The sequence below is a fragment of the Spea bombifrons genome, chromosome 4, assembly GCF_027358695.1.
Source record: "Spea bombifrons isolate aSpeBom1 chromosome 4, aSpeBom1.2.pri, whole genome shotgun sequence".
NCBI lineage: Eukaryota > Metazoa > Chordata > Amphibia > Anura > Pelobatidae > Spea > Spea bombifrons.
Window position 1 is genome coordinate 54,923,054 of NC_071090.1, and position 20,754 is coordinate 54,943,807.

The following is a 20,754-nucleotide window of genomic DNA, read 5'->3' on the forward strand; positions in this document are numbered from 1 at the left end:
CATGACCTTTAGAAAGAATAACCAATCACAAAGTATGCTTTATCGCGGACTATAGATGATAACCAATTTGAAGCACTAATTAAATCAATAACCAAGCTATAAATGCAACATTGGCTGGATCTTAAGTTTAAAAAACTATACGTAACAGTGGGAAGTGAGAAGTCTGGCCTTTGTGGCCAGTTAATGCAATATAATATGGTTTGGGCCACTGACTTGCAAATGCAGAATCTCGTACTTTTATAGTCATGTTTCTCTATGCTAATAAATCATCTTCCAATTTTAGGTATGCTAACCTACAAAGATGTCTTAATTTACATTCCATCCAATAATAATATACACTTAAACTGCAAGGAGATGTGGGAGCTTGCACAATCAAGACAGACCACAAAGGTAACCATTGAAAATATATAAATTCTCCTCTTTGTTATTTCAATTTTTGAATACCAGAATGACAAATAATCCAAGGCATTACCCAAGCTTCAAAACGGAACCGTACATTAAAAGTGATTAATCTCACCTGTACGTCTATAAATGCATTACATGTAATTGTTCCAATGAAAACATAAAGCTTTTGGCTTAGTGTTATTTAATAGTTTGACACAAGATAGCACGGAGAAGATAAAATGAACTTTCGTTCCTGAACTATGGACCAACTACAATTTTGGTATCCAAAAATAACAATTTTATTCAACATGTATAGTTCTTATATTACATCCAGGAAGCCTTCCTTCCTCTATTGTTCTTGTGTTACTTAATGTTTTCATAATGGATATAGCTGTATTAGACCTACCGAGTTCAGTTCAACTTTTTTAGTTCAAGTTAATACCTATTTATTAAAACATAGAAAAAGATGTAGTAACAGAAGTTTGGCAAACTGAGAGATCTCTTCTTCATACAGAATGTTTTATTTTAATTAAATATTAAACTATCCATTGTTTATTTAGTTAATGTGTGCTAATTCCTGAAAAGGAGTTCGGGGAGGCGAACCAAACAGGTTGTAGATCTGGTACTTGGCATGTTTTTTTGAACGGCAAAGCTACCTCGAAATCATCACTGCTTTCCATTATGCATCCCTTTAAAAGTTAATCGCTGGTATGGGTATTGCAAATCATCTCCATAGCAGTTGTATCCAAATATATTGTATAAGTATGCTCATCCAAAATTAGCTAATTTGATATTCTTGTTTTATTTGCAGGTGTTGCCAGAAATACTGTGCAGCAAAGAAATGATTTGCAAAATGGCTGATATATGCCCAGGTAATTAGAGAGAGTGCGTCTCTGTCTGCACGGCGCTGATCAGTTTCTTATTTAGTAGTGCTTATGGAAAATGTATACTTGATGGACTTAACAAAACTTTTCTAGCCTTGCAGCTTTAATATTTAAAATATATTCCTCTGTTACACTATGCCAGTCACAGTTTGCCAAAATTATGCTGTTTCTGAGCCTTCCTGCCCTGGAGGACCATTCTTTAGCCACATTCTCCACCAGACACAACAATCTAGGGCCACTATAGTCAGTTAATGCACATTTCTCTAAGGCAATAATGCTGTCCTAAACTACAGATGAACGCTTCTAGCATACAAACACAATGAGTTATGTCAGTGAATCAAGAATGTCCTTGAAAAATATTTTTGGTTGACTTTCAGTGGTTGATTGTGTGCTCATAGGAACATCCTGCTTTCAATCTGGAGAGCCTGTTTTCTCCCCCACAGTGTAGTGTCATGCCTGCCAGAAATGTAGTCTATTTTGGTCTCTGACATAATCGTGAGAACCTTCTCCTGAGCGTATTTCAGATTTAAACAATGGGTTTGCATAGTTAAAATAATCTATGTGGTATATAATTTATACCATTTTGTAAGGTTTTATTTGATGCACAGTATGCAATCTACACCTGAGCACTGGATATTGTGTACTTCACTACCAGTGCCCATACTGGCAATAAAAACCAGCCATTGGAATAATTGAATACCAGAACCATATACCATAATGCCACTATTGCTCACATGATATATTTTTGAAGGGTCTAAGCCCCATTTTTTTAACCTTGCATAATAAATACTACAAAACTGTTACGGCCCCCCTCTCATCATCCTCTACGCCTTCACTATACCCCCATTATCAAATTTAAACTGCAAAGTTTGGACTAAACTTAACCAAATGTAATGCAACTTAAAGTGGCCCTTAATAAGATGCACATTCATACTAACCACGCTTCACCACACAAACGCTATCCAATGACCACTTACTTACCACTTACCACTCCTTGTCACACTAACGCAAACTCAAGTCCATAGATCACCATGTAAACTAATACTGATACTAAGTCACACACACATTTTTGTTGGATTATATTTCCTCTTTGACAAATTGTTTGTCATGCAATAAACAGCATGTTAACCCTTTTACTAACCCTCTGAGCGGCTGAGCCTCATGCAACTTCCAGCAGAGGTAGTAGAGGTTAATTCAATGAGGGAATGTAAAGATACATGGGATCAAGATCAAGGACCAACTAAGGTTTGAGATGTTGGAACAGGAAACAAATTGGCAGACTTAATGAGCCGTCAAATATCATGCCATCCAATATAATGGCACTGCAAGTCCATTATATAATCTAAAATATAAAAACATATTTTTTTTAATATACTTTATAAAGCATATAACAGTAACATTATTTGTATAATATCATTGTAATAAAAAGTGGAAAATCAAGTAGGGGGCATGTTGCCAATTCACAAATACCACCCAAAGCTACACGCCACACTTAGCCATGCAGTCCACAGCCATACACACACTAAAAGCTTACCTTTGAGGGCCTGGCTCTATTCTCCGGAATGCTGCCCCTTGTGTAGAGCTGTGATCTGCTGAGTATCTTCTCCCAGATGCCTCTACGTGCCTGCACAATTCCAGCTGATTGACAAATAAGCAAGCAGCCACAGATACATAAGCCTGAAGTATGCTGAAGTATATATTTGCTTGATATTCCAAACCAGCACCAGGCTTACTGGCAAACGCACAGGTATCATGGTTGGCCAAATTAGCTCAATGCTCTGAAACGGTTAAACATGAGGGTTCACTGATGCCAGATCCAAGTTTCAAAATTCAAAAACATTTTAGCATTGCTTGTTCTTTTGGTGTGTATGCATCTGCTCCTTTTTCTGCCTGCTGTAAAGCCTCAAACCTTATTCTGTTATTGGTCATTTCTTATATTTAGTGTAATTTTATATTTAGCCTTTCCTCTGTGTTGTCCTCTACATTTGTTGCTTAGGACTACTTTAGAATGCTGATGCTTTTTACATTAACTATTTATTAGTGTTCCATATTATCCCGTTTCCTCCAATTTACCGTAGGTCATGTTACATCCAGGGGCGTAACTAGACGCCTCAGGGCCCGGGTGCGAGAATCTGTTAAGGGCCCCCCCATCCCCTCACCCCCCCCAAAAAAACATGATTTTTACCCAACAATTTTTTTTCAACAAATTCAATTTACATATTGAATCATATCTGTAAAAAATCAAAGAAAAAGGGGTGCATGTACAAAGGGCATAATCCAGGGGTGTCCAAGTTTTTTCTGCAGTGGGCCACTTCATCAGAATTGTATACGTGCGCGGGCCGCACTCATTTTTCACTGTGACAAAAAATATGGCCTTTAATAAAATATGCAGATTAAAATAAAGTAAAATGACACAAAACCTTTACTCTTCCTCTCACTGATTTCTGGGCCTAGAAAGTTTTGCGACTACAAATTCAGGATTCCCTAGATTTATTCTAAGGATGAACTAAAATGAAGCTGTTAGCAATCACACTCCTATCATGCCAAGTCAGCCAGTACATGCTGGTACAGGGTGGCTGTAAGTGATGTGCAGACCCCATACTGCTGGCAGCATCACTACACAAGGGGGGCAGCTAGCTAGGCTTCAGCATGTACTGGCTGACTTGGCATGATAGGAGTGTGATTGCTAACAGCAATCACAGTCCCATCATGCCTAGGTTCCAGCACTTACACATCCATGCTATCACACACACACTCATTTATTCATATAATTATTCATTCACAGATTCATTCCCTCAATCACACACACACTCATTCAAACACCCTCCCCACCCCCTTACCCGCACTGCAGCTCCTCGATGCCGCTTACAGACTTCAGCAGGGGGCGCGGCCTCCCTCTGCCTTCTCTGCCAAAGCACAGAGGAAGTATGATGTCACGTGAACTCCGCTTCCTTTGTGCAGTCCAGAAGACCCTCCCACAAGTAAGTAGCAGGGCTTGAGATGCGGCTCGCGTAAGATTGGTTGCCCTGGCTGCCGATCTTACGCGGGCCGCACCTCGAGGTCTCGCGGGCCGCATTTGGCCCGCGGGCCGCATTTGGCCCGCGGGCCGCATGTTGGACGCCCCTGCCTTATTTTAAAAAAAAAAACGGGAAAAAGATTTCGGGCGGCCCCTTGGCTTGGGCCCCCCTGCCGCCGGGGCCCGGTCGCAGTCGCGACCCCTGCGACCCCGGTAGTTCCGCCACTGGTTACATCTTTCTTCACCTAATCGACTACCTTAAATTTGAAAATTTGAAACTAAAACATCAGAAATGTATTGTTGTCAAGGTGTCAACACCTCTTTCTGTTTTTCATGATTTGCATTAACACTGCTGATAATATGACATGAATCCAAGTACTTTAGTTGAATGTGTGGCTGTGTGAGACTGACTGCTCATAGGACCTTTTCAGGAAAGGTAATTAATATCAGTCTTGTGAACGCATTTTCAAGCTTTATGCAAAACTGTCTGCAAAATGTAATTTGTAGATGTCAGGTATTATGTGACATGAATATATCTTGGAAATTATTAACTACACAAGATGAAGTATTGTTTGTAAAGAAAATGATAACTGTACGTGTGAGATTAGTGCTTATAACAAGTCGCATTATGATATCTTGGAATGCTTTAATGTATTTTTTAAATACTGAAAAACATACTGCGTTAGAAGATTTAACACATTATTTTAATAGAATGTTTACATTGTTCTGCTTGTTAATATTAGGAGTAATGCCAGAGTTTTATGAGCTCTAGGCAAAAACATTTGGGGTATGTCAGCTCTTAGACAAATAAAGAATTCATTTTACTTACAAACAAACTATACATTGCACGCATTTAGGTTTGCATTAAAACTGCATTATTTTGATATAATATTATACATTTAAATTTGACATGCACAGGCAGGCCCAGACTGGCCATCTCACAGGCCGATAGTACCACACACTCACCTGATCTTCATCGAGCATAAAAATGTAGCATGCCTATGTCCTGGCATCAGCCACACATATGTCCTCAGATGGCCAATGGCCTTAAAATGTCAGTGGAGTAATTCCACATAAGCTATTATTTGCTTACAAGAAAAGTTGGTAAACATTATACTTTCATTGGCTTACTCAAATATAACAAATGTATGCTTTTAAGACTACCTAGGTCTCTTCGTCAGGCATATTATAGATTTTAAACCATTTTTAATGACCACTGGGAGGTGAATGACTAACACATACTATCATGGCACCTGACACTATGTGGGATATATTAGACAGCAAGTGAACATTTCATCTTTAAAGTTGATGTGTTAAAAGCAGGAAAAATGGGCAAGCGTAAGGATCTGAGCGACTTTGACAAGGGCCAAATTGTGATGGGTGTTGATGTACATGACTGGGTCAGAGTATCTCCAAAACTGCAGCTCTTGTCTGCAGTGATCAGAAGGTTGTAGTTAATGGTGTATATTCAGAGGAAGGACTTGTTACTAATGAGGAAACTCTGATATTACAGAAGGTCTTAATGGAAAGGTATGTCAGTTGGTAAGGCCTGAAACAGGGTAGGTCTTAGTGGAACAACTCAAATGGCGAATAACTTATGTAAATTAGAAGAATGGTGGGAAGTGTGCATATGTGGGAACTTCTGAGCTCCGGCTACCCTTGCGGGACGCAGCCAGGACTGCCAGGACTGCCCACTGATGTCAGTGGGCAGTCAGTCCTGATGACGCCGAGGGGCGTTCTTGATGACATCGCGGGAAACACCACCCGCACTTGGGACGGAAAAAATTCCAAGGCAGAATATCGCATTGAGGACACAGTTCTCTCAGTGACAATGAAAGAGAGGGTCTTAGGAGTCATTGTTTCTGATGACTTAAAGGTAACCTACAATGCAGTAAATCATCTGAAAAAGCAAGCAGGGTGCTGGGTTATCTAGATGAGGCATTAGTAGCAGGAAGAGGGAGATGGTTCTGCCTCTTTACCGATCTTTGGTAAGGCGTCACCAAGAGTATTGTGTACAGTTCTGGAGACCCGATCTCCAGAATGAAATGGACTAATTGGAAAGAGTTCAGAGGAGGGCTACAAAAATGGTAAGTGGTCTGCAGCATAAAATGTCTCATGAGTAACTAAGGAATCTTAATATGTATAGCTTGGAGGAAAGAAGAGGGGTGAGATGTAATATAAACATTAAAATACTTAAATGGATTTAACAAAGTAGAGGAGGCAAACTTATTTGAAAGGAGAAAAAAATCTTAGAACAGAGGCCATAGTCTGAAACTAAATGGTTAGAGTCTTAGATGTATGTAAGGAGGTTTGAGTCCCTTACATCAGGGGAAATGGGTAGACTAGATGGGCCAAATGGTTCTTATCTGCCATCAAACGCTATGTTTCTATTGTGAACAGAGATTATGTTAGGATAGTAATATTAAAGGGAAATGCAAGTATATGCCGTCTTTCAAGTGTTAGTAATTTCTGCTCAACTGTGAAGAGACATAGTTAGGTATCATTTTTACCAAAGTTGCTCTTCTTCTTTCTACAGTTTCTACAGTTAACACGGTGCAACTTTATGCCATAAATTGCTCACGGTAGACATAAAAGCATCAGAGATATTTAATTGGTGCAGATTGCATAGTCTTCATATAAATTTATTTTTACACTGGCACAATGCGACAATGTAAAATAATTTCAACTTGTTTCCTTTTAATTCAAAGGTACCAAAATCTTAACTTTTTATTCCATAGGCATTTCCATATGTTTTCCCCCAGGCTTTTAAAATACTATTATTTCCAGGAAAAGACAGGGCTGCTGAGTAGTTTCAGCAAATAAACACATCCAGTCTCTGGAACAAGAACAGAGGCAGTGACAAGTATTTCAAAACAAAAACAGGAAAATCTTCACTATCTCCCATGGCAGTATGTTATGAAATGATACACGGTTTCTCATCCACCCGATCCTGTTCTGTCTAATCCACATAATCATCTTCACTTGTGTTATCTTTCTTGTATAGCATACCTATACCTCTATAGAATAACAGAAAGCAAGCTTCCGTACACGTATGCACCTGTTTCATACAGAACTGACAAATGATTTCAAACAGATACATAGTAGCTCATAGAGTATTGGTAGCCACAAAGTGACTCTCCAAATGCTGTGGGTATTCAAAGCAGAAGAGCCGTGGAATTAAGCATTGATGTAAGGGCTGCACAATGGTGTGTGTGGAATACTAATTAAATATATAGAACTGGTTATCGCTTATAGGTCTGAAAAAGAGCATGTTAACATACAGTGTATGCATAGTGAAGGGTTCAGGCTGGGTTAGTCTAATGAAGAGACTCACAATCTAGTATTAACTACATGCAAATTATATATTATAAATTAAATGCAAATTATAAATGAATTATAGGATGGGTTCAGGATAGAGCGGTTTGGACTGTAGTGTTTTGATAGAATCTCCCAATGCATGTGCTTTCTTTCCCTGGCCCACAGCTTTTTAGCTTGTGGGAGATGCTTTCAAAAAACACTACACCTGCTTGCCAGTGGCTTGCGCAATATTTGCAGAGGATCTAATGAAGACCCCCATGCACATGCACAAAATGTGTTCCTGTTGATTGGGATAAAAGTGCTATTAAAAAACTATTTAAAAAAAATACTATATTCAATACGTATTCTTCATTAGTGCTTCTGCATGGGGCACTGGATTCGCCCTTCACTCACTATATTGAAATTGCATAATACTAGTGCAAATTATTTTACAGAGTTGAATAAGAGATGTCATTTTTTATTCTATTATATATTTATAATTATATGTAATATAAGGAGGCTTTACTTTACTGGTAGATAAGTGGAATAGCCTCAAAGTAAACATGGTAGAGGTTAAGCATGCAAAGGAGTTGAGGTTTTACAGCAGTTAAAAGTAGGCAGATTAGATAGGCCGTCAATTCTATATTTCTATAAATGGAAGGTGACCAAAATGATCTGTGTGATTAACAAGTCCCACTAATGCCTAACCATTTCCATTCTGCCATTATTTTATTATTCTCTGAAGCAGATACAAGCATGCCTGCGAAATGGCAGTCTTTGGTCATCTGAATGTCCTATTGAGCTAATGATGCTCTTTATTGAGCTGCCACTCAAGCAAATCCATTTCCTAATTATCACTAATCTCCTGAGTTTTTGCCTCTGAAAAAAATACCAGAGTGTAGAATTAAACCAAACTGCCATAAATATTGATTTTTGCGGTGCTAAATATGATATCTATTAAATACAATGCTACTCACAACGCTGAAGTCCCCTTTAAATACAAAATGTGTTACAGAATTCTCCTAAAACACATTTAGAAAGCATGTTTATTCATGTTTCCTAAACTTGCCTTTTAATGTTCGTGTAGCCTGATCGCCCTGCGCTATTACCTGTGATCTGAAATAAAAAACAGACATTAACGTTTCACAGGCAATAGAATCTAGCCCAGAGGCACTTGGCAATAAAAACTTCCTTATTTAAATCTTCCCAATAAAGCTTTTTTTTTTTTAAGATCTGCTAAAGTTATTTAGTGAAGTGGATGCCGCAGTGCCATTACTTTATGTACGTGGTTAATCCGTAAGGAATAAAATATACTTTTAAAAATCTCGAAGCTAGCGAGAGGTAGATTTGAACTATAGGAGACTGTGTGGGGGTTTTAATAATGCATAAGAAAACAAAGTGATATTGGTAATTATCCGTGAAAGCAGAAGCTGGGTTTCATATCAAATAAAGACCAATAAATGATAATAAAATGTGAAAAGCAAATGAAAATGGCTTTTTTAAAAGCATCATAGGCTTAAACCTCATGGGATTTCCAATTTATATTTTGCACAACGTGCAGTGATGTGCCGCTAATTCTTTTATAGTATGTTAACATGAAAAATTGACAATTGACAAAAATTGACACCTGCTTAACATAAGCATTCTTCCCCGAAACCTTGGCAACCTTGTATAAACATGCGCTATCATGAATAGCTTAAAGCAGAATTGTCTAAAACGCTACCAAATTCTCATTCTGATTAGACCACATGGGCCGTTTGGTCAGGACGTGCCACACTCCATCTAATGATAGGTATACTTGTTTAAAGGGTTTTACTTATAATGCCACATATACAGGTCAATATATTTTATTAAGACTTTAGGCAGCATTTACCAGGCAACCTTCGGCTCTCCAGATGTTGTGAACTACATTTCCCTTGATACTTTGCCAGCAGTATGACTGTAAGAGCATTATGGGAGATGTGGTCCACAACGTCAGGAGAGCAGAAGATTGCCTACCCCTGGTCTAGACCATTTGATGCCTCTTAGTGACTGTACATAAGACACAACTGGAAGGTACGCCAACACATACATCATAACTTATTCCCTCTTGTGAGTTTATACATCCACATACTATAGGATAGCAGTAAATATGTGCTGGTTGGCATAAACATCTGAAATAGGTATGTGCCCCTAAAAAAAGAATGTCCTATATTTCTAAAAGTGTTAACAAGACATGAGTGTTTTGTTTCATCGCTGTTGACTAATATACAATGCTTTTTTTCCATGTGGCAAGTAGTATTTAGTAAAACATCCATCATCTAGTTGCAGATCTGTGATTTTCAGGAATGATGACTTGCTTCTCACAGCACATTTTTCCCCATTAGAACATTGCTATAGGCTGGTGAATGTTCAGATATGTTTCTTGAAGAAGCAGTTTGTGACTGATGAGGCATCTGACAGAGAAACCTATTTTATTGCTAAGTTTTGCAAAGTGACTTCCCAGTGGATGGTAATTTGTCTGTTTTACCAATGAAATGATATAGAACTTGTGCTTGGGGCTGCTCGGATTTGTGAATAAATGTTCTCCGCTCAAATCCCAGTCTGCAGTCAGTGCTATATATCCACATGCAACGTTGCAGAGCTTGTACGGTTCAAAAACTTTGACTTCAAACTTTGACTTTCTGTCAATTGCCCACAAAGAATGTCTTAAACCGCATTGGTTGTTTAAAAGACTCTCTTTCTTAAGCCATTTTTTTTCATTAGAAAATTAGTAATTGCAGGTATGGAAGAAAATGATTGTCTGATTTGAGATTTATATGTGATTTTTTTACTGGGAAATTACATGTTTTTGCACTTTTTTACAAATTCATTTTGAAACACTGATGGTTTGAAAACATAATGGTACACCTTGGAAAATTAATTTACAGGTTTCAGGCTTTTTTTTTTTACCAATGATTAAAAAAAAACATAAATTAAGTGTGATTAATATAAATATATATAATTTAATATATATATATATATATATATATATATATATATATATATATATATATACATTTTCTGGAGCTTTAAAAAAAGAAAAGACTTCCTGAAATGTACTGAATAAAATCTTTTGTTAGTGAAGAAAAAAAATGTTGCTCCTCACCTCATAAAAGGCAATGCAAAACTAAAAAGAAAAAAAAAAATTGTAGTCATTATTCTAATCAATTAGCTAAGAGATTTAATTTGGATTGATGCAAGTTTGTATCCAGGTGGTATAGGTAGGAGTTTACAAAAAAATGGCCCTTTAAGGTGAGGGAAGTGAGGGAGGGAAATTAAAATTAAATACCCCCTTCCATCCCTGTCTTGTTTTTTTTTTAAATCAACCCCCCACACACATACTCCTAAATCACCCTGGTAGAGGAGGATGTGATCCACCCAAACACCATTAGGGTGCTATGAGGTTGGTGATGGTCGATGAACCCCTTGGCCCTCAACTCTCTGCCCAAGGAAAGGGGCCAAGCTGGAGCATGTTTATATACTACTGTGCACCAGTGGCCCGCATGTTTTGAAATCCTACAATGGACTCCACAGACTTAGGTTTTTACATTTACAGAAAGCTGTGATTCGTCTCAAAGCAATAGGCAAGCTTCTCTTGTCCAAAGACATAACCTGGATGTTTAGAATTAAACATTAGGCATCATTCTTTAACAGAAGTCTTGCACGTTATCGCAACCTGAAAGCTTCTTGGAGATACGAAAACAGCACTTGATTGCATCACAATGTATACATCTATATAAATAATAAGCTGCAAAATACATAAAATGTCCAGTCACATACTGGTGCAAAATAAGAAAACAAAGTGTGTATTTGCAACAATACTCAGGCTTCATACAACATATAGTGCTTCTGACATTAGCTCACGTTGGTACCACCCTATAGAGTTTGATGTGTGGCTTGGAAGGGTGACCCACAACTGTATTGTACACTGGATATATTTCCTGTATGTCATACAAAAAAAACAGGACCTAAGGGACAGCCACAAAAAGCTTTATATAAATTTTCGGCTCTTTTCCTTTAAGTAACAAAAACCCAATTTGCACATTTTACTAGGTGTCCTACTTACAAAATTAATATGACATGTACAGAAAAAAGTAAAAAATGTGGGGGTTTACTAAAGCTTCTCGTGTTTTTGTGTAAGTTCAACTGCGCCATCTGCTGTTCATAATACACAGTGCAGTTCCAAGCACTAACTGAATGTGGAAAACCCTTAGCTTTGAAATAAGCCTTTTTTATTTTGTGGTTTGAATAGTTAATGCTTTTAGGATTTATACTACTTATATGCTGCAAAAATCCAACAAAGTAGTAAAACACGGTATAAATCATGCAGCTATATAAATTATACACTTCGCTGTACCTTTGTATAGCTGTTAAGTTGTCATTTTGGAACATTGCTTTTATTAACTGTGCAGTTAGTGTTGCAACCTGTCTATTTTACTGACATGCATGTAAAGATTTTCCTGGGCTGAATAATAACCCTACAGAAAACCATAACATCACTGTTATTTATTTAATACTACTTGAGATGATAGTTAATGGGGTAAAATTTGAGCAGCTTTACTAGGGGCTGATTGCTCTAGTAGATGTTGGACACACTTAGCGTTCCCCAGCTCTCAATGGGTCAGTTGGGGAGAACAAAGATCTTTATTGTGTCCAGCCTATTTGTGCTATAAATGACTGTGAAGAATTTTTCTTTATGCAGTTTAAAATGCAGCACCAGCATATGACATTATAACCTGCCATCTGCGCTAACCTATCTGACAGAAGACATGAAGAATCCTATATCATAGAAGTTTGAGGAGGATGCTGAGGTTAGTGCCCTGATCAGGCTTAGGGCTGCAACCCTTATAATTAAAGTAAAGGGTCTGTTCACCGGTACTGCAGCCAGCAATGCAGGGCATTGGAGCCCTGTAAATCTTAAATATAAACATAAAAAAAAACATGTATACATTTTTTTTAATAGTTAAAGCATAAATAAACATGCAATAAAATTAAAAAATAATAAAGACTTCAGTGATGTCGCAAGACATCATAAGAGGAAACATCTAGCCCAATAAAAAATATACATCAAAATATTTTTGTCTTGTTTTCCAGCTTGGGGGACACTGCTCCAGAATACATCAGAAGTGTACAATATGCATATATGTGTGTATATGTAAGGGAGAGCTGGGCCTGGCAGGCACAGGCAAATAGTGTGGAAGTTAGGCTATCTCAAGCGGCACTTAGTTGAGGTGCCAATGGCAGGGAGGCGATAAGGCAGGTTCCTTCCGTAGTACCAGTGCAGTTCTGAAGCTTGCACGCTGCTGACCAAATGAGAACTGCATAGAAACATAGAGATCTACTGAATGACAAGTGCAAACCCTTAATTACTGGTATAGATCAAATGAGAACCATGTGGAAACAGAGAACAACTGAATATCATACGCAAACCCTACGTTGATGGTGAAGATCAAATGAGAAGCATTTTTTAAATAAATATCCTAACAAAAAAATGTATGTTTAGAGGGTGTGTGGATGTGTAAGTGTATGGTGTTGGAGTGGCTGTGTATGTATGTATGTGTGTATGTAAGGTGTTAGAGAGTGTGTGTGTATGTATGTACAGTGGCGTGAAAAAGAAAATACACCCTCTTTGAATTCTATGGTTTTACATATCAGGACATAATAACAATCATCAGTTTCTTAGCAGGTCTAAAAATTAGGTAGATACAACCTCAAGTGAACAACAACACATGACATATTACACTGTTTCACCACAGGATCCCAAAAACGTGGGGCTCCTGGGCAACTACCCAGTGTGCCCATGCAGTAAGACGACATTGTATAAAGTGCTTTATTTCACTAAATTTTGCACTTGTTCCATGCTTACCTTGATAAAACCAGATTAATTTATGTAACTTGTATTCACATACAATTTGTGTATACAATTAAATTGTAATTTCTTATATCTGTTCTGTTGTGCTTTCTCTTTTAAGATATTTATAGCCAGATTGTTGCTATGTATATCATTTTATTCAGTTGCATTTGTGAATAACACCCATGTCTAGAGAATGGTACCAGATTGCTTAGGAAGTCAGTTCTCCCATTCTATACTAAGGCTTGATATCCTACTTATCTATATAGGACTGAGCAAGCAAATTGTTACAGAGAATACTAATATTCACTATCCCTTATATTACATGAAATAATAATTATAATTTCATAATGATAATTTTTAAAAGCTTAAAAATGTAAGTTTACATTTTTGATATTTTGGAAAATAATTATTGAAGATTTTAGAAAAAAACACATTGTTTATTAGTTTGTGTTGCCTCTTGCAGAATTACAGAACTTATTAATATGTTCAACCAATTCCGGAAAACTGAGTTCTAGAAGATCATCCAGCAGCAAAGTCAAGAACGAATATAAAAAGATGTGTAGAACCAGTCAACTGGTTAAAGATCATTTGTAAGTATAGGTTTTCTGGAGTTGTTGGGATAGGTTATAAATTATAATGTGTATCCAGTGAACATGAGGATCCATAAAAAGGTAATTCTTAACAATTGTGCATACATCTACATAGGTAATTACAATTTTCTTACCAGATATGAATATCTTAAAATATGGACATGTTCTCCAAAATGTGCACCTAAGGCTTTCTGTAAAACCATGTTTAATACTTACTATTTAGATGTTTCAAGTATCTAATGGCATTTTGCATGCATTTGGTGGTAGATGCATCAGCAAAATAAATTGAAGTGTCCTCTCCTTATTAGTATAGCAAATTGAGTGTATATTTTGCTTTTCTTAAATGTCATTGTGCTTCAGTTTGTTACATGTACATATTATGTATTGTAGTAATTTACAGACTGAACATGAACATCCATCTCAGAAATCACCACTCATGAGAATATATGTGCTTACAGCGTCTATGTCGCCGCTACGTGCCTTTATCCATTCTATTGGGATTGTTCAGAGCCAACCTAATGAACCATACATTCCAGTGAAGGTAAATAACTCTATTGCTGGATACGTTTAATGATCCACAGCTGCTGATATACATCTATTAGGTTAATTTTGAGCTCCCTCAAGCTCATAGTTTACTTTTTTAACTTCTACATAGCCAATAAACATTATTTTTCAACAAAGGCTCCTGGGACATCTTCAGTGGGCATTCTGATCATGATAAACTATTTGTTCTATATATGTCATTTGTCTCCAGTGATATATGTCATGATTTCTTTCAGTGCCATGCTACAAATTGGTACCAAAGGGAGATGTTTTCCTTTGATAGTCACGTACAAACATAGTGCACACCTTTGGCACCAATGTCATTTAATTTCCATGCTTCGTGCAAATAATGTATAATAAAAATGTCTTTTTTTCTTAGTAATGCTTGACAAGGAATATATCAGTTCACCAGCTTCGTACTGATACATATCCCACATATACCCATGTCCTTAGCTGGAATGCAGATATAAATTGTGTATTACTCGAGGTGCCCAGTTAATCCTAGCCTATGAAGAACAATATAATCTATATGCAAATATCCAGTGGTTCTATACAATCTCATACTGTGCCTATTATTGCAAGTAAAGAGAAGCATGGAATTTTACGCATTATAAATACTTATTGCCTACATTTGAAATGTATGCAGTTTCTTCTGATGATATTCCAAAAATGCAGCAATCCATGTTTTTAAATTATTTTTTTTTACAGCTACATAATTATAAAGGTATAATTATTAGACATAATTATACCTTTATGACGTGTTTGCAATGCCATCCAAAATATTGTTGTAATCTTGGACGTAGGTAGCTACAGGAAATCTTGCGATGATTACAAAAGGCAAAACCGACATCTACTTTTAAATAATTGTAGTATTTGGAAGTAATTTGACATTCGCTGAAAATGCAGCATATATTTTGTAGCTCCATTCTCCAAATGGAAATGAAGACATGGGGGGGGAAACCTACTTTTGTAGCCACTAGATGTCTCTGTTATCTCGCGGTTTAGACTGTACATAATGATAGAGAATATTGCTTTAGTAATGTTATGCGGAATGCCAATAATCTAGTTCACATTCAGTTCATAGAGCTTGGAATAATTTTATGTAAGGGGATGTTGTTAACACAGAACCTCCATGGTTTTGGATTTTGTTGTGTTTTGTCGTGCAAGAATGGTTAAAGGAAAAATGTAATTTCTGATTAGCACTTTACTGATTTAGCAAACCATCCCTGTTAAATAATGTACTTAATACATACTAATGGTTTCTTTGTCCGGGCATTTGAAGTGTTGGTGCATATTATACAGGAAGAAAAGAAAATAGGGTCCATAATTGCTGTTATTTATAATTGTTGGTGGTAGACAAATGGAACAGCCTCCCATCAGAAATGGGAGAGTCTGATACTGTAAGAGAAGTTAAACATACATGGAATAGACAAAAAGCTATCCTGCATCTAAGATGAGATCAATGACCGATTTAAGGTCTGGTTCTTTACATGAAGAAAAACTCTGCCTTTTACAGAGGCTTAGATCACAGTAGACCAAGGAAGGCCAGCAACAACCAATTACTGTTACTTTCACAAGTTTTGGGTCCTAGAGCATATCTTGTCTGTGCTTACCATCAGTCATTAACTCTTGCCTCTCTCCTTCATGATTTGGAGAGAGTTGCATACTAAAAATGAATGGTACTCCAGTGATATCCTTATGGCATGGCCAGGGATGAATCAAGATGTGGAGCCCTGGGGCAACACTGTGAAAGGGCAGATGCCACTTCGCTCCTTGTGTTGCAACACTGGCATAGTGTATAGGCACACAATAATAATACACACATACACAAACACAGATATTCTTAAACCCTTATTAATAAAAATCATTCCTGCCATGTCATGGGGTTAAACTAATTAAGAAAGCAATGAAAGGTTGCTGCCTTCTCTCAAACACAGTTGCTGCAATTCCTCAAAGTTGAGGCATTTAGCAGCACCTAAAACTGCTGCAGGGGCCCAGTATGTATGCCATATACAATATGGCAGCAGCTGCCTGCTTAGCTCCTTCAAAGCTGAAATGGTGTTGCTGAAATGCATCAATACTGAGGCATTCAGTGACACTGAAAATCCACCAGGTGACACACTGTGATAGCTTGAGAGTCTGACCAGTGAGAGACATGCTGACTCTTGCAAGATGGCGGCACCTGCTAAAAAATGAATTAGTTCCCAAGAGGGTCTGTTCAGACCCTTCTGAGAACTCTGAGCTCTCACTGCAGGTTAAATATAGGTACTGCATTTAACCATGCAAGTTATTGGAGCCCATGGGTGATATCACTGTACACAGGAGATATTCCTGAACACATATTAGGGTGTTGTTTGGCACTGACACATGCCAAGAACTGTAAATTTATACCCAAAGTACAATGTGTAGGAAAAAAAACCCCACAAGAAATGCTACTACAAAGGCTGGTGGTAAAATGAGTGCATGTAAAGATGTTAAAATACCAGCATTTGTATTATTGTGTAGTGGGGGCAGGATTAACAAAATTGTCAAAATTGAAAGATGTACACAACCCAAATGTGGCCCTTTAGCCCCTTAAATAACTCGACAAACCTATGAATGGATGGTATGCCTGTACCCAGGAGATGTTGCTGAACACATATTGGGGTGTCGTTTGGAAGTCACATATACCAAAATTTGTAAATTTAAACGGACAAAAAAATAGTACCATAAACTTTGACAAAGGCTGGTTGTAGAATTAGTGCATGGAAAGTGTTTTAAATACTAGCATTTCAAATACTTTGGAGTTTCTGGGTTTCAAAAATATATGGTTTGATGGGATAACTTTAATTGTTTGGGTTCAAAGACACCCCAAATAGGAAATGGGGCATGATGACCAGATGTCAAAACTCCAATATGAAAAACTGAGATGTGCATGTCCCAAATGTGGCCTTTTTGCCCCCAAACAACCCAAGATAGGGTGGTATGGGTGGTATCATTGTACTCCGGAGATGTTGCTGAACACATATTGGAGCGTTGTTTGGCAGTGACACACTAGGTGCTGTAAATTTATACCTAAAATTCACGCAAAAAAATACTACCACTACGGCTGGTAGTAGAATTAGAGCTTGGGAAGACTTAAAATTCTAGCCTGAGGTGTCTAGTTTTGAAACACATATGGTTTGATGGGGATATATTGCGCTGACCGACTATAAAGATGTTCCAAATATAACTTGCAAAAAAGCAGGACAAAAAAACTCAGGAAAAATATAATCTATTTAGCATTTTTTTTATTAGCTTTTGTAGATGAGTAAAATATTTTTTAAATGAAAGTCAGAAAAAACGTAAATTACATGATATGATCAAAATAATGGTATCTAAAGAAAGTCCTTCTTGTCCTGAAAAGACAATACAAATATTAAATCAAGCATTGGCATTAAGGGAACAAAAAAACGGCTGTCCTTAAGGGGTTAAAAGGCACAACCACATGCATTCATACAATAATATCACATACATATATACATTCATGCATGCATTCCTGTACAATAATACACACACATGCATGCATAATTATGTCCACTAGAGGGAGAGTTGGCAGGAGAGCTGTGGTTTCAGCATCCCCGTATTGCTATTCATTATGAAGGTCCAACACTAGTAAGTTTTTCCAGCAAGGGCACAGCTAGCCCTGTATAACTTAAGAGGTGAGGACATTTGGAGAAAATCTCTTTATTTAAATATGAATTATATAGGGCAGCCAAAAAAGGTGAGTGTAAACCTCACCTGTCTTGCAAATTCTCCTTTCTCCTCTCTTCTTAGTGAATAAATCCCACGTCCATAAGCACAGACCCAAGCTATTATCTACCGAGTATCTCTTTGCCAGCACAGACAGCCAACAGCTTCCACTGTAGTTGACTACAAAATGAGATTCTTGGTGACTGATCCTGTTACATGACAGCAAATAGGAAACAAACGTTACCATTACTGGTGATATACCAGAAATGGAGTCTGACTGTCTCTGCAAAGGGAGAAGGACCCCCACATTACCCAGCACAACAAGGTCTGTGTTTACTATATTTAATATCTGCTTGCTAAAAATATACATTTTGTGTGAGACCATAGTGGACATTGTGGGCCCATTGGCAAATTAGGTGTTTCCAAATTTGTCTGTTGTAGCATACGGCCAGGATGCCGAATGAACAGTACAATTAGCCCAAAATAAATTAAGCCCAAGGTCTGTTCATACAGATCTCTATTTAACTACTCCCTTACGAAGTGTGTCGTCTATTGATGCTGAGCGCCAAGATATGATGTCCAATCCCGGAGCTCAGATCTGAAGCTGCACGCACCGTGATGGAGCACAGAAACAGTGGTCTACAAACAGACCTCTCACTCTCACCACAGGACTTAAGAAAAGTAAGAGATGGCGAGAACGGGAGAGATTGATAGAGAGAAGGGGGGATAATGACAAAGAGGAAAGATGTGGAGAAAGCGGAAAGATAGCAGCAACAGCAGCCCACTGGTTCCACCTGAGAAGCCACCAAACACCTTGCAACAATATTGTTTCATTTAAATATATTACAATTAGATTAACCATAGATGGGTCCAGAGTGTATGCATATACATATATGTAATATGTATATATATATATATATATATATATATATATATATATATATATTTCACAGGATGGGTGCAAGGTGGCAAGGTGTTTGATGGCTTCTCGGGTGGTGCTGCTGCTACTGCCCTTTTCTTCCTTAAGATATGGTTAAAATGGTTAAACATAACACAGATTATTCTTCAAATTGCTGCATTTATCCCCCAACAGAATCGTACAGTGTAAATGTATGTCTTGCCAAAACAAACTGTATCTGCCAAGCTATGTGATGTAAATGTCTGTGTATGTTTATATGTGCATATGTATGCGTGAGTATATTCTTGTGTGTGTGTTATGTGTTTTTTTTTTTTTTTTCGGAAAAGGTAAAAGCAACACTGTACCACACCAAGGGTAGGCACCAACATGCAGCGCTGGCACTTTGATGTCTGCAACTTGGCTTCATGACTAAGATTGGGCATTCTAACAACAACATCACAAAAGTGATTATATATGTTTTAATAGAATTTATATCAAGGAACTTTTTTGTTCCTGTACTTCTAGATACAAATAGTTATACCCTGTAGTTCTGTTTACTTTCTTAATTCTAAAATAAATTGTTGTTGAATTATTGGAGCCAGTAAGCAATATTTTGTGTGATCTGGTGCCAGAAAGATGCATGCAAATGTGACTTGTAACACTTAGTGTTCGGGTGACCAATTAATTAAACTTGGAGTGCTTTAGCCCAGGAGCAAAACAATTATCAGTGATCCAAAGCAAATGTGAAGAATGTTTATGATCGTTCTTTGGAAGAAGGAATATGTGTAAGCACAATTTCAAAGGAAGTCTACTTCTCAGGATGGTGTCATAGAGTTACTTGTGTCTATCCTTTGATTATGATTTTGATCATGTTACTATGTTAATCCGCATTCATCAATCATCATCAGGTAATGTGTGTTCTATATTTCATTGTCATCTATTAATGTGAACTCCACGAGACTTGGGCTTTAAAAACAGGTTGAATAAGAGTATAACATTTCTGACAATTTAGTTTGATTTCTTCAACAAGGCTTTTTTCGGGCTAATTTTTCTTCTTTGTGAAGCAACTAGGCTGATTACTGTTCTATAGATATCCGTTTACTGGCTCTCTTTTTTTGAGGTATGTATGCCAATAGTTTATAGTGTGTGAAAGTGGCACATATAGCATTTCAGACCTCAATTAATCATTAGTAACACAATGATGAATGATTCTTTATATTTGTGTTAATGTGTATTTGCATTCTGTTATTCCAATCACAGCTCCAGAGCTTTTACGGGAAGCTATTGAAATCATATTCAGCTTCAAAAGCCTTTAGTGCCCTGAAGGAGACAATAGCCAAGTTTCTGCTCACCTTGGAGGTGCTGAGTGAAGCATCAGATCTGGAAACCAATCTGATTAAAAGGTAAAAAGAATTAGATAAAGCACATATCATACACTTTGTTAGTACTAAAGAGAACTGAAGGCAAATAGGTATGTAGTATTTTCTCAGCTTAAATTTCAGCCCATTCCCCTTATTTTATAGTTCTCTCTGTAGACCCATATTCAGGCCTGGACC

At 37.3% G+C, this 20,754-nt stretch overlaps 1 protein-coding gene across 1 annotated transcript in view; it reads left to right on the forward strand.

Moving 5' to 3' along the window:
- CPED1 (cadherin like and PC-esterase domain containing 1) overlaps positions 1-20,754 on the forward strand; it is a 95,961-nt gene that overhangs the window by 14,296 nt on the left and 60,911 nt on the right. Inside the window, exons 3-7 of the mRNA XM_053464376.1 lie at positions 284-390; positions 1,196-1,256; positions 13,920-14,046; positions 14,437-14,587; positions 20,459-20,601. Coding sequence (XP_053320351.1) covers positions 284-390; positions 1,196-1,256; positions 13,920-14,046; positions 14,437-14,587; positions 20,459-20,601 — 589 coding nt within the window. The remainder of the gene's footprint in view (positions 1-283; positions 391-1,195; positions 1,257-13,919; positions 14,047-14,436; positions 14,588-20,458; positions 20,602-20,754) is intronic.